Below are 14,596 nucleotides of genomic sequence, written 5' to 3'. Positions count from 1 at the left end.
CAGAGACCCAGACCCAAGGGACAGCAACTCTCACAACCCTGGTGCTCTTCCTGCCTCTCCACATCCCAGATGTGGAAATGAAAAAGCCAGCCAACGGACATCCCAACATGGTAATGGGCATGGGCCCTAAACAACATTTAAAAGCAGCCTGCTTTCTCCAGCCTAGGGAAGTCCAAGACAGAACAGCCTTCCACAAGCAGAATGTATAATAATGGCTTCCCTCTGGTGAATACCTGCTGTCTACCTCCATGGGTACCAGTAAAGGTCAAGTGGAGAGCCCTCACTTCCCATGAGGCTCCATCAATGTACCCAACACTTGCTCTGTCACTGGATGGTGCGGAGGAGGGGGAGGAATAGGAACTGAGGCCTTCGTCTCCCTCGGGCGCTAAGGTGAACCACTTACCCCCATCATAGGAGGCCTAGGGTCGGGGGAGCCTACACTTTCCTATAAGTAGGCATGGGGATATGTCCTACTATGTCCTTCCATTCTGGGATTATGTTTAAGGCAATTATCAATCAATACTACTAAAACAATTGACTAAATCAATAAAATGGAGGTCTTGAAAGACCAATAAAATTGACAGATCTATCAGCAATACCGACACAGAGAAGACACTGTTACCACAGGTGGGATCAAATGGTGTGCTACTATAGACCCTGCAGACACCAAGACCACAGTGAGAGCAGGCTAGCCCCTCTGCAAACTCAAGCATGACAGCTGAGGGGACACAGCTCTTGAAAAGCCCAGACTACCACCCCTCTCTTGGTGTGATACACATTGGAGTAGCTGTATTCTTAGAGAAATCAAATCTAATATATGAAAATACCCCCAAAAGATGGACCTGGACCCACAGGGTTCCACTAGAGAATTAATTCCCTGAGGGGTCTGAAGAAGCCACCTCTGTTTTACACACTTTCTCCCAGAAAAAAAAAAAAAGAAGAAGAAGAAGAGGGGAGAGAGCTTCCAGGCTCATCTGCGACACTAGTGTAATCTGATAGAGAAATTCAGTTAACATAAAAACACAGCTCCAGACTACGGGCTGGGGTGTGGCTAGTAGCAGAGTCCTTGCTTAGCATGTGTGAGACCATGGGTACATCCTCATCATCACAATACAGGCATACACACATGTTCATAAACATACACTAGCAAAAGAAATTCAACAATACAAAAATAATTATACCTCATGACCAAGTGGCACATTGCTCATAAGCGAAGCTGGCTCAGTGTTAGGAATCTAATTGATGTAATTTATCACAGGAGCAGAGGCAAGAGGGAAAATCACACAATCATATCAACTAAAGCAGAAAAGGCATTTCTGCTATTCAACCTCTAAATAACATTAATATTTTAATAACTTACTATCAACACTAGACTTTGGGGATTAAACTTCCAGTTTGGGAGACGGGGGCAGAGAGACAGATATAAAAACCATAACAGATGCACATTTTGATCCCCTTGGGTCACCGTCATGAGTGTTCCTGGGAGTTTACAGCTCTCTTTCAGGAGTTACTATCTTTATGAGATAGATTTTTCTTCTAATCCTTTAGCAGAACAACAGATTGAACTAAAAAAAATTTCTAGGCATGCACAGTGTTTCTCATATTTGAGAGACAGACGCTGGGGGAATCTCTGAGTTTGAGGCCAGCCTGGCGTATATAGTGAGTTCCAGGACAGTCAGGGATACAAAGAAATACCCTGCCTTTAAAACAACACAAACATCTTTTTTCTTGAAATGGGGTCTGAAGTAGGTGAGGTTGGTCTTGAGAACCACTGTTAAAAAAAAAAAAATAAGAAGGTTAGGTTTAGCTAAAAAGCAATAGAGACCAAGTGGAACATTACAAAGGAGTACGTTATCCTGAACAAAAAAGACAGCTTCAAAATCCACCAGACTGCTGGGTTCGGTCCCCAGCCCCGGAAAAAAAAAATCCACCAGACTGGGGAAAATGTTAAGCAGACTATAACAAGTTCACATGAAGGGGGGATGGTCTCGTAATTACCATATGGTGCTGATGGTGGTGTGGGGTATTCACCAGAGAAGAATGTTCAGACATGAGTTTAAACCAATAGAAATTCTTTACTACCCAGTCGATGCCTCTGCTGGGTGTTCAGGATCCTCATGTAGCACTGAACCTTTCTCAAGGCAAGCTTTTAAACACAAAGACCATGTTCTGGACTGATATACTTCAGTTAACAGGAATGTTAGCCAGAAGCAGAATTGCAGAAGCCAGAAAACAAGGTTAGAACATTTAGAGACTTTCCCAGAACTGTGGACTCTGATGGATTGGGCCTTGTTTTCATTTTTGGCAGGTGGTGCTGTCTGTGTGCTGAGTTTCACAGCCAGAGTGTCACTCCCATCATGGAGTCAGTCATGCTAAGGTCTGGGACCTTGTTAGTGGCAGGGATTGGGCCTATTAAAACCAGCAGCAAGCTGAATGGTGGTGGCAGCACACACTTTTAATTCCAGCATTCCGAAGGCAGAGGCAGGCAGACCTCTATGAGTTCTAGGTTAGCCTGGTCTACAGAGCAAGTTCCAGGACAGCAAGGGCTACACAGAGAAACCCTGTCTCGAAAAACCAACCAACCAATAAAGAACCAAACAAAACCACTACCACCAACAAAGAAACCACGGGCTATATGTTGTACATAGGGAACCAGCAAGTCCCTAAACACTGGAAGGAAGCAGCCACTGGCTGACTCACAGGCCAGTTCTATTAAAGCCGAGCCTGAAAATACCCTGCTTTAACCAAGTACGCACCTAGGTGTATTCTCAGAAACATGCCAGGGACCTCTGTCAGGGCTCAATTGTTGACATTTGCTATGGAAACATCACTGTGGGAGCACGCTCATATCCCATGAACATTCTCCACTTCTGCACACGCCAACCCGGAGTGCCTTCCCCCTCAGCACCTGAACCTTCCCCCAGGGGTCACTCAGGCTCAGACCAGCTCTGAAGCAGTGAGGAGTCAGCCTCCCTCTCACCAGCACACAGCCAGTGCCTGGATTTGGAGGCTGATTCCCAGCTCTGCTTTATGGTCTACTCTGGGCAGACGGAGCCCACTGGCCTCAGCCACACCAATTCCCTCCTGTAGTCGCCTGGTCCCCTCACTTCCTGGTGCTTCCTGAAACCATCCTCCAGATATCTTGCTCTGGGTCTTTATTTTGACGTGTGATTCGGGGGACACACCCAGGCTTTCAAAGGGAACCAGATGATCCACATGTCTAGGAGATAGCCTAGGACAGCCTGGAAGTGGCCCACATGTTCAGAGCCCCACTAATTGATACTCAAACTACCATTTTGTGTTCTTATTTGGGTTTTTTTTTTTTTTTGAAAGTGTAACTTTCTGCAGCATAAGCAGGGTGCAGAGCAGAAACTATACAAACAGGCAGCTCACATCCCTAGCTCCTGAGCTGTGAGGGACGGTCGTATATTATGGTTATGACTAATAAGATAAGGCTGGACTTCTGGAAAACAAAAAAAGAAAGGGGTGTATCAGGAATCCCCCCACACACACACACAAACACCTATTCCTGTCTTTGTTGTTATTGTTTCTTTGGGTTTTTTGTTTGTTTGTTTTGTTTTGTTTTTTGAGACAGGCACTCGGGTAGCCCAGTTAATGTTAACTCCCAATCCTCCTGCCTCAGCTTCAGTAGGCCCAACACAGTCAGGAAGCTCTGACATCAAACCTCTGTAGCAGCACTCTTGCAGCTTCTTCTGATGAGGGAAGGAAATGCAATTTGCTGATTGGCCGTGGTGTTACTTGTTTCTCATTGACAGGTACCCTGACCATAGGGTGGTGGGTCCTATTGACTGAAGTGTTCTTGGTTTTTTTAGGGTCGGTATGCAAGTTCAGGGTCAAGATCTGGGATGTGTCTGTGTGAGCTGGAGACATTGATGAGATAGAACCAAACATGGAGAGAGCAAGGCTACAGCAGAGCCACCTGACTGACAGGGGAGGAGGGAGTCGGAGGAACCTCAGGGAACAGTAAAGATAAAAACACTGGCTACAATGTGTATAGTGCAAACCCCTCCACACCGGGAAAATCGCCAGTAAAGAGCATTGTTCTCTGGCTTGGTTCAGGAGGGTTGTGCTTAGGGCAGTGCTCAGTGTGGAGCCCAGGCTGTTATAGATGCAGAGTGCCAGAGGGGAGGGTACACTGCAAGCCTTAGGTTTACAGAACTAATGAGGCCAGATAGTGGTTGAGTCCAACCAGCCATGCTCTACAACTGCAGGATTCCCAGCGAGGCACTTGTCTTCTCTGAGTTTCCAGTTTCCTCCATCTGAACAGCGGACACGTTAGCAGATCTACCTCAAGGATGGTGGTAACATGAGGATTTGATGACCTAGTACAAGGGGCAGGGTGGGGTGGTCCAAGGTCTGACTCGGGCAATAGCCGTTCAACAACTGTTTCATAAGGTCACTAAAGTTCCGATCATAATTATTGAACTAAATAATGGAGAGATGATCAGGTGTCATGGAGCATCCCGTTGTGTGAGTTCTAGGTCAGCCTGGGCCACAGAGGGAGATAGAAAGAAGTGAGGGAGGGAAGGAGGGCAGGTCCTGTTTGTGTGGAGAGAGTGAGATCACGCACCTCTCTTTTCCTTTTGACGCTCCGTGGCCCTTGGAAGTTTGACTCTGTAGAGAGAAAAGAAAAATGATGTAACCGATTTGCACACCCATGTACTTCCCTGCTTAACCTTTTCCGTGAGTGAGCCACGCAAACCACCACACTCAATGGGTGTAGGTCCTCAGGCACAAACCTCCAGCCTGACTGGGTTCTTCCTCATCATCTCTGCCCATGAATCAAGGCAGAACCTACCTGCTTACCATGGAATGAATCCTCCATTGCTGAAGAGTTACACCGCAGGCGAGATCACTCTATGAAGGCCTGCTCACCAGTACTTCAAATCTTAACTCAAAGCCCAGCTTGAGGGCTCCTCCAGCTCCCTAAGAAGAGCCTAGACTTTCCATTCTTAGAGTGTTGATAGTACACAGGCTCTAGGAAGGGACTGTGCCCATTTCTCAGAAGCGATTTCTTCACATCCCCAACCCCCACCCCTGACAAACACCTACCCAATCCTCTATGGGTAAGGGGTACTGTTTGGTTCCAATTAAGTTCCAAGGAGACTGCCCCTTCCCCACTTCCTGGTAGGATCAGTCCCTGATACATGGGTGAGTAGGGAGCAAACTGTCCCTGTTCAGGATGACTTCTGGGTGGATGGGCTTTTCTGTTGCCTTTAACACAGTACCACAGATGTGTCTTGGAAGAGTATGCATTTATTGTCATATAGTTTCTATGGATGGAGAGTCTGTACACAGCTTAATGGACTGTTTGACGTGTCTCACAAGACCACATCAGGTGCCTCCCTGATGGTTTTCTTCTAGAGTAAGGGGTTTCTTCCACTCTCAGTCACATCCTGGACACAAGTCAGATGCTTCATGTGTGTGTAGGTGTGCTCACCCATGCCTGTGAGAGTAAAGTCCTGAGATCAGTGTTGGGTACATTTCTCCCACTCGGATATCCCCCATCATTATTAAATGAGACAGTGTCTCTGAGTGGACCTAGAGCTCACCATTTCTGATAGCTGGGCTGGCCAGACTGCCCCTGGGATCTGCGTATCTCCCTATACAACAGAGATGGGGTTACAGATTTGGATACTATTCCCAGTTTTTATTTTGTTTTGCAATTTCCAGGTGTGTGTGTGTGTGTGTGTGTGTGTGTGTATGTGTGTTAGTTATGCATGTGTGTGAGCATGTGTCTCTGTGTGTGTTAGTTATGCATGTGTGTGAGCATGTGTATGTATATGTGTGTGTTATATGTGTGTGAGCATGTGTCTCTGTGTGTATGTTATGCATGTGTGTGAGCATGTGTGTGCGTGTATATGTGTATGTTATGTATGTGTGTGAGCATGTGTCTCTGTGTGTGTTAGTCATGCATGTGTGTGAACATGTGTGTGTGTGTATATGTGTGTGTGTGTGAGCATGTATGTGCGTGTATATGTGTATGTATGAGCACATGTGTGTGAGAGCACGTGTTTGTATGTGTGAGTGTGTGTGTGTGTTAGAGTCTTTACACCTGTGTGCATGTGGAGGCCTGAAGTTGATGTGAGGAACCATGCTCATCACTCTTCCCCATTGTGCCACTGAGGCCGATCTCTCAATCAAACCCAGAGCTTGATACTCTGGTTAGCATGGCTAGCCAGCTTGCTCTGGGAGTCCCACCTTGACTTTGAGAATTGCCATGCCTGCTCAGCATTTACATGGATTCTGGGGATCCTAACTTGGGTCCTCTTGTCGCGGTGCAGGCAACTGAACCCCTGAGCCATCTTCGCAGTGCACACCCAGATTTCACATAAATGCTAGACTCTTCGCGCTAGCCCAGCAAGAAACTTACCTGTCAAGGGTCCGCTCTGTTTGGTTTGCTTGCATTTCGTCCTGTGTCACTAACGCATTTTTTTAAGCAGTCAGAAGTTGAATGTGGAGCTTGGCTTATGCTAGGCGAGTCCTCCAGTGATGAGCTCAGCCCAAGCTGTTTGTTTTGTTTTGTTTCGTTTTGACAGAGCCCACACAGCCCAGCCTAGCCTCAGACTAAAACTGTCTCTGTAACAAAGATGACATTGAACCGCTCATCCTCCTGTTTCAGGCTCTCAGATTCTGGGATGAGAAGCATTCAGTGCTAGGGCTCAAACCCAGGACCTTGAGTGTGTTTGGCAACCACTCTGCAACTGAGCTACATTCCCAAACATCCACTCCAGCTCTCGTTTTTTATTTTTGAGACAAAGTTGGCCTTAAACTCACACTGTACTAGACTACAGCTACCAGAGCCAGGGCACAGTGTTTTGAGGACTGTGGACTCTAGTAAATACTGAAGTCAAATAGCTAAGTCCTCTATCTTCGATTTTCTCCCTTTGTTTATTTTAGGTTGTCTCTGCAATGAGCAATCTTTTTTACTGCATTGTAATCTGCATTGTAACCCAGTTCATGGAGGAAGGCGGCAAAGGATATGGAGTCAGTGTCATGGCCAAAGCTGCTTTATGTTGGCAGCTCTGTCTTTAACTCTTTGCTAGTCTGTGGCCAAAAGCCACTGGCTTCTAGTAATCTGACTCCCCGGATAGCAGCAGGGGATTAAGAAAAAGGGCTTAGTTTTTCTCTGGCTCAAGGGTACCTCCCTGGCTAAGCAAGAGGCTCTGAGTTCATTAACTCTTCATGAGCCAGTGAGAAAGAAAAAGATAGAGAAAAAATCACACACACACACACACACACACACACACACACACACACACACACAACACATAGACATACACCCACATACACACATACTCGCACACTTTGGCTGAACCTGACCACTGGTCTCAATTCCGCAAGTGTTCATTCATATTCATAGGCATATACCTACATATCTATATACATACATATAGACAGACAGACATATGAATATATACATTTGGTGGATGGGGCTGAGCCCCAAATGCCACTCTTTATTCCTTCTCTCTGACCTTCTTATACTTTCTTAGACAAAAGTTCTTTATAAAATTACCTCACAGATAAAATGATACACAAAAGGGAGTTACAGAAAGATGCTGATAGTAAGTTCAGAGCAGTGTTTCATTCTGTAAGCTCATTATAAGTTCAAAGCAACAGTCTCACATGGCCTTGCTTTACTATAGAGCGCACTGTGGCTTCATCCTTGGACCTGACCTACAATGAATCCTTGATCACAAATCTGTCCCAAGCCTATTTCTCTTCTTAGTGTAATTTATGAAAGCTCATGGTATTCCTTATTCTGCAGCCTTTACTTACTATTCTATGAGGAGGAGGTACATTGTATTCTTGATTCTAACTTTATTACATCTCTCTGGCAAAACAACTAAAACCATCTCCTTAAACTTTTTTCCTAAAATTATTTGAATCAAATTAGGAATTCTTTTTTTTTCTTTTCTTTTTTTCGGAGCTGGGGACTGAACCCAGGGCCTTGCGCTTGCTAGGCAAGCACTCTACCACTGAGCTAAATCCCCAACCCCCAAATTAGGAATTCTATAAAATCATTAATTCATCCAGACAGCATTGATTTATTAAAGTTTATCTTCATGTTGATCTGCAGGAAATTTGCTCAGTAGGGTGGACTATCAGTCCCAGGAATCTATAGGCTATGTAATAGTGGCAGGAAAGGCACATCAGCCGCGAGAAGCAATCCTGGGATGAAGCCTCTGGGGCTGCACCTCTCCAGAGTGTACCCATTGTAGCCACGCAAAATGGTGGCCATCTCCAGGAAACTCACTCGCTTGCCATGGTCTTTCCTAGATGGCTTTTGTCAACTCAACACCTCAGTTCATACTTCTGACCACCAGGCCTGCTAGGTAACAAGGTTTCTAATCAATAGACTTAGATTAGCTTGTTCCATTGAAAATAGATACAAGCAGAAGCAAAACCAATTAATGTGTAGTAACCGGCAGTCAGCACCCTTGCTGAACAATTAGGAAGCTTATGGACTCCCTAGTATTCTCTATGTATATACATCTTATCTATAAATAAAGGCAGACTTACTCCCTACTTTTTGATATCTATTGTTTGGCTGGAACCCCTGCTTGCCCACATAAACTGAGAAACTGCAGTCATCACCCCTTGTATCTGCATTTCCAGAACCTCACACAAGAGTGCCCACCCAGGGGCTCAGCTTTTGACCATACATGGACACAATCCCAGCTCCTGGCCGACACAACATCACCCCTTGCCTAAGACCTCTAAAACATCTCTTTCTTAGCCTGGGTGCGCAATTTCCCCAGTCACATTGCTTGGGAACGGTGAACCTGCCCAGGTGTAGCATCTAATAAATCTCTCTTTATTTTTAATCTGGTCTAATCTAACCTATATTGCATCCACACAAAAAAACTATTATCTATGTCTTTTATTTACTTCCGTTGCTCAACTGCAGTGTCTAAACCCTCATACATGGTGACTAAAAGTATTGAATGCAAGCATCCTTAACTTGTGACTTGACCTTGAGGGTTATTTCCTGTTTCAACTTTTAAAAATGATGTTGCTGAAGCTAGCAAGATGGCTCGGTGTATAAAGTGCTTGCAACTAACTGAATATCTGAGTTCAATCCTGGAGACCCACATGGTGAACAGAGAAAATGGACTCCTGCAACTTGTCCTCTGACCTCCATATGTATCATGGAGCACATTACATAATTTTTTAAAAAAGTAATAAAAATTTGTTTTAAGCAATGATATTACTATAGGTTCTTATAACTGTCCTATACCAAAAAGGGCAAATGGTTTGCTGTTCCCTAGTTTCTTGAGGATTTATCATGAACAGTATTTTATTTAAACATTTTTTTACTTAAGGCATCTTTTCTTTCATAATTATGGAAACACTATGAAAGTCACTAAAAACATCTTTCACTGATAATTATGTTATTTTCCCATCAGAGTCATCAGGTTCTAGTTCTTCAGCGATGTTTTACATTTATTTCTGCCTGACACCACAAGAACTGTGTGAGAGAGACAGCCAGACAGAGACAGAGACACAGAGACAGAGGGTACATGACCTTGCTGCATATGTGGAGGTCACTGAACAGTCCTACCAGTGCTTGCCTTCCACCTTGTTTGAGACAGGGTCTCTTTTGTTGTTCATTGCCCTGTATGCTAGGCAAGCTGTCTCTCAAGCTCCCAGAGATTCCCCTGCCTACACCTCCCATCTCTTCCTAGGAGGACTAGGCTTACAGAACGTGTGCTACCATTCCCAGCTTTTTTTTTTTTTTTTGGTTCTTTTTTTTTTTTTCGGAGCTGGGGACCGAACCCAGGGCCTTGCGCTTGCTAGGCAAGCGCTCTACCACTGAGCTAAATCCCCAACCCCCCATTCCCAGCTTTATCTTGGTTCTGGGCATTCTAATTGAGGTCTTCACTCTTTCACAGAAAACACTAAGCTATCTCTCCAGGTATCTTAGTTAAGGCTTTACTGCTGTGAACAGACACCATGACCAAGGCGACTCTTATAAGGACAATATTTAATTGGGGCTGGCTCACAGGTTCAGAGGTTCAGTCCATTATCATCAAGGAGAAAGCATGGCAGCATCCAGGCAGGCGTGGTGCAGGGGGAACTGTGAGTTCTACATCTGCATCTGCAGGCCTCTAAGAGAAGACTTCCAGGGAGCTAGGACCAGGGTACTAAAGTTAATGCCTACAGTGACACAGTTACTCCAACAAGGCCACACCTCCTCATAGTTCCACTCCCTGCGCCAAGCATATACAAATACATGAGTCTACGGGGGCCATACCTACCCATAGCATAATAAAAAAATATATTTAGTCCAACTTCAAAAGTCCCCATAGTCTATAGCAGTCTCAACAATGTTAAAAGTCAATCACTTACCTGTAATCCTATATAAAGTCAAAATGAAAAAGAGATCACATACCTCAAGCATCATTTGGGATATACAATAGCATTCAAAATATGATAGTAAATACTGGACCAAACAAAACCAAAAACCAGCTGGGCAAACTCCAAGCTCTGCATCTTCTTGTGTGATGTCAAAACACTCTTCAGATCTCCAACTTCTTTCATTTTTGTTGAGTGTTGCACAATTCTCTTTGGTTGGTTCCACTCTCTGTTAGCAGCTTTCCTCAGCATATATCCCCTGGCTCTGGCATCTTGAACATCTTGGAGTCTCCAAGGCAACTTCAACATTACAGCATCTTGTTCCAATGTCTGGGATCCATGCATGATCTTCTGGGCTCCTCCAAAGAGTTGGCATCACTTCTCCAGCTCGTCCCTCTGTAGGACTCTGAGTTCAGGTTGATCCACTCCACTGCTGCTGCTCTTCTTGGTGATCATTCCATGGTACTGGCATTTCCAATACACTGGGGTCTTCTGCTTCAGCTAGGCTTCACTAATAGCCTCTCATAAGCTGTCTTCATGATGCCGAGCCTTAACTCCTTTGCATGACCTCTTCGGTTTGAGCCATCAACTGCAACTGAGGCTGCACCTTTACCAGTGGCCTTCTCTGACCTCTCACAGTGCCAAGTCTCAGCTGCTTTCCAAGACCCCTTCATACCTTGGGTGATTGTTACACATTAGCAAGTCCGGCTTTAGCACAAGGTACAAACTTGTCTATTTCTGGAACACAGCTTCTTTGTGCTCTCAGAAAACACTTCCCAGATTTCACATCAGTGATGCTAGTTTCTTCTTAATTACTGCTAATTTCTTTAGCTCTAGCTAACCAGCATCAATTGTCCCAGTAGTCCCTTCTATTTTTTCACTCTAATGGCCACTCTAGTGGCTACATGACCCAAGCTGCTGAGTTCTGCTGCTTGCTAGAGCTGGAACATGGCCCCCTTGTTCTACTACATTATCACTGGCTTTCTGCTTTCCAACTCTCTCTGCCTAAGCGTGGCTATCCTGGAACTTGCTCTGTAGACTGACCTTGAACTCAGAGAAGCGCATGGCTCTGTCTTGAATGCTGGGATCAAAGGCATGTACCACCACACCTGGACTTAAGCTTTTCTTCACCTAGAATTTGCTCTATTCCAGGCTGGCCTTCGACTCAGAGATCTACTTGCCTCTGTCTCCTGGGATTAAAGGTGTGTACCACTATGCCTGGGCCAAAGCTTTTCATGGCCACTATTCCTCAAGATCTGGATAAAAGCCTGTGTCTTCCAGCCTCAAGATCTGGATCACAAGCGTGCTCTCCATTTCTGGATTGTAGTTCATTCCAGATTAAAAGTCCAAATAAAAACAAAAACCAGGTGATGATACCTAACATAATATTCCTGTTCAAATGCAACCGCATAAACAATAAACTTAACTGGGCAGGATCCTGCCCTGAGGTCACCATCTGTTTATCTCCTTGAACACAGGATTCAGCTCCATGCACTTCCTGGTGCCCCTTTATTACTTGAATCACACATTTTGTACTTTTTCCTTTTTCAACGTGCTCTGCTTTATCAAAATGCTCTTCATGAAACTAAACCACAGCAGAGTCTAAACTGGTATGTTTTGAGACCTTTGTCAATGCGATTAATTTTACTCACTTCACCTTAGTCTCAGGCAGACTCTTCAGACAAGGGCAAAAAGCAGCCACGTTCTTCACCAAAATAACACAAGAACAGACTCTCGGCCACATACTAAACTTCTTTTCCTCTGACGCCTCTAGAGCCAGGGCTTCCACAGTTCAAATCACCCTCAGCAACAAAGTCTACCATAGTCCTACTAGGAGAGCCCATTAAACTCCACTTAAAGCATTCCACGGCTTTCCAAATCCAAAGTTCCCAAATCCACATTCTTCCAAACAAAAGCATGGTTCAGGTCTATCGCAGCAATACCCCAGTCCCTGGTACCAATTTCTGTCTTAGTTAGGGTTTTACTGCTGTGAACAGACACCATGACCAAGGCAACTCTTATAAAAAACATTTAAGACTGGCTTACAGGTTCACAGATCCAGCCCATTATCATCAAGGGAAGAAGCATGGCAGCATCCAGTCAGTCATGGCTCTGAGGGAACTGAGGTTTCTACACCTTCATCCAAAGGCAGACAGGAGAAGGTTGGCTCCCACATGCCTAGGCGGAGGGTCTCAAATCCCACCCCAACAGTGACACACTTCCTCCAACGAGGACACACCTCCTAATAGTGCCACTCTCTGGGCCAAGCACTTTCAACCACCACATCCATAAAGACCATAATTTACATCAAAATTAGATGAGTGTCAAAGTAACCTTAAAACACTCATTTCTGGAAGAGCATAGTAATTATTTTAGACAGAACATGCCAATTGCTTTTTACTCATATCCTTTCTAGTTACTTTAGTTTACTTTATTTTGGTTAATACAACTGGACCACATGAGACAGCTAGGCTGATTCCATGACAGGCTTCAAATTAGTAGTTAAGAAGACCAAGCCTAAGAACTGGCTAAGTCCAGGCAATGACAAGCATGTCGATTACTAATAGAAAAAAAAAAATAAAACAAAAAAACAAAACCCAGGCTCTAGCATTCATGTCCGGATAATGGTTCCGGAATGCCTAGAGCTAGAGTAAGATAAAGCTCATCTACCCTGGAATTCCAATGTGCTTTAAATCAGGCCTGCAAGCTCACTTGATTGTCTATCTTGGTAATGGGCAGACCCCAGCAAGCTGGACTTCTGCAGAATAAAACACTCTTTGTAGAATATATACTATTTGAGCTTGGGGTGTCATTCATGGACCATTACACATGGTCAAAGCCATGAAAATCTCAAATGTGTTGCCAAGACAGACATCCCATGGGGGATGGGTTTAGAGGGCTGAGAACTGTCTAATCAAACACAAAATGGCGTCAGAACAAGATGGGGTTGCCCTAGTTGTTCAGTATCAAAAGGAAACAGGTTGTATGGAAAGGGTTACTGCAGTAGATGCTGGTTTGGGTTTTGTTAATGACATTTTAACAGTGAGATATTTCCCAGCCTGTGTATTCAAAGAGTGTTACTTCAATTAAGAAGTGAATGATGGGGGCTGGGGATTTAGTTCAGTGGTATAGCAGCTTACCTAGGAAGCGCAAGGCCCTGGGTTCAGTCCCCAGCTCCGAAAAAAAGAACCAAAAAAAAAAAAAAAAGAAGAAGAAGAAGAAGTGAATGATGATGACTTAGCCAGTGGTAGTGGAAGTGGAGGGAATAAGTTCAATATAAATTCACAAAGTTAAAAGAGAAGGATTTGCTGATGAAGGCATTGAAACAGAGGAGTTAGTTTCGCTAACTTGATTAACAGCAGTCAGTCACCCAGTAGTGAAACGTGTGTGCCAGCTCTGTGCTTGGTGCTGGGGTACAATACCAGGGAGCTGGTCGACCCTGGAGTCTAGAAGGAAAGACAGAACATTAGACAGAATAAGGAAGCCTAGTAAAAGGAGGAAATTCACCGCACTCTGAAGAGTTGAAGCACAAGATAAGAAGCAGGTTGGGGCCAGAATGTTGGGTTCTAAGGAGACTCATTTTCCTTCTTTAGAATTCATTTTTCCTGGTCTTAAAATCAGAGTTGGCTTGTCCGTTCCAGTCTCATTTGAGATTCAAAGAGCACTGGGCTTGGAGAAGCCACAGCAGAACTTTTTGGGTGGATGGGTGGATGGATGGATGGGCAGACAGGCAGACCGACGAACCGACAGACGGACAGGCAAACGGGGATGAAAGAATCTCTAATGGCTTCTCTAAGTCAGGAAAGTATCTAGGGGGCCCAGAAATGGCTAGGTTCAGTTTAGAATCTACACTCAGTAAATTCCCGCCAGTACAGCGCTCTCGCGGAGCATGTTTATGTGGCGCACGGCATGTCGGGAATTGCAGTCCTAGGAGAGTCCAGAGTGTTCTTTTTTTTTTTTTTTTTTTTTTTTTTTAATTCCCTCTAATAACTGCACCCAACCTTCCCCTTCTGAATCCCTCCGCGGTTTCCTTCCCTCTAAGAACAATCGAAATCATCGGATTGTTTAAGTCCTACCTTCTGTCGCGACATGACTCGGGCCCAAACCAAACCGCCACGGGCGCCCTAGAAAGCTTGGGCGTCTCGTTGCCACGGCAACAAAAGGAGGTGTCCGGATCCTCCAATCTGATTGGATAATAGCAATCTGTTTGAATGAC

The 14,596-nt window shown here is 44.7% G+C and overlaps 1 protein-coding gene across 7 annotated transcripts in view; it reads right to left on the bottom strand.

The window, feature by feature from the left end:
* Positions 1-14,519, bottom strand: part of Ttll9 (tubulin tyrosine ligase like 9) — a 46,468-nt gene extending 31,949 nt beyond the window's left edge. For 4 of the 7 annotated variants that reach the window (XR_015682999.1, XM_087652292.1, XM_087652290.1 and 1 more), the window contains exons 1-2: positions 14,457-14,519; positions 4,592-4,635 (exon numbers count right to left, since the gene is read on the bottom strand). Coding sequence is in view for 4 of the 7 variants with exons in the window: in XM_087652292.1 (XP_087508418.1) it covers positions 4,592-4,635; positions 14,457-14,471 (59 nt within the window). In the remaining 3 variants the exon portion in view is untranslated. Of the gene's footprint in view, positions 1-4,591; positions 4,636-6,394; positions 6,774-14,456 lie in introns of those variants that run through there. The other 3 variants (NM_001014051.1, XM_087652291.1, XM_087652294.1) reach the window with 3 other exon arrangements.
* Between the last annotated feature and the right edge of the window lie 77 nt (positions 14,520-14,596).

Source organism: Rattus norvegicus, chromosome 3, assembly GCF_021556685.1.
Source record: "Rattus norvegicus strain SHRSP/BbbUtx chromosome 3, alternate assembly SHRSP_T2T, whole genome shotgun sequence".
Taxonomy (NCBI): domain Eukaryota; kingdom Metazoa; phylum Chordata; class Mammalia; order Rodentia; family Muridae; genus Rattus; species Rattus norvegicus.
This window is presented reverse-complemented; position numbering and strand designations above follow the sequence as displayed.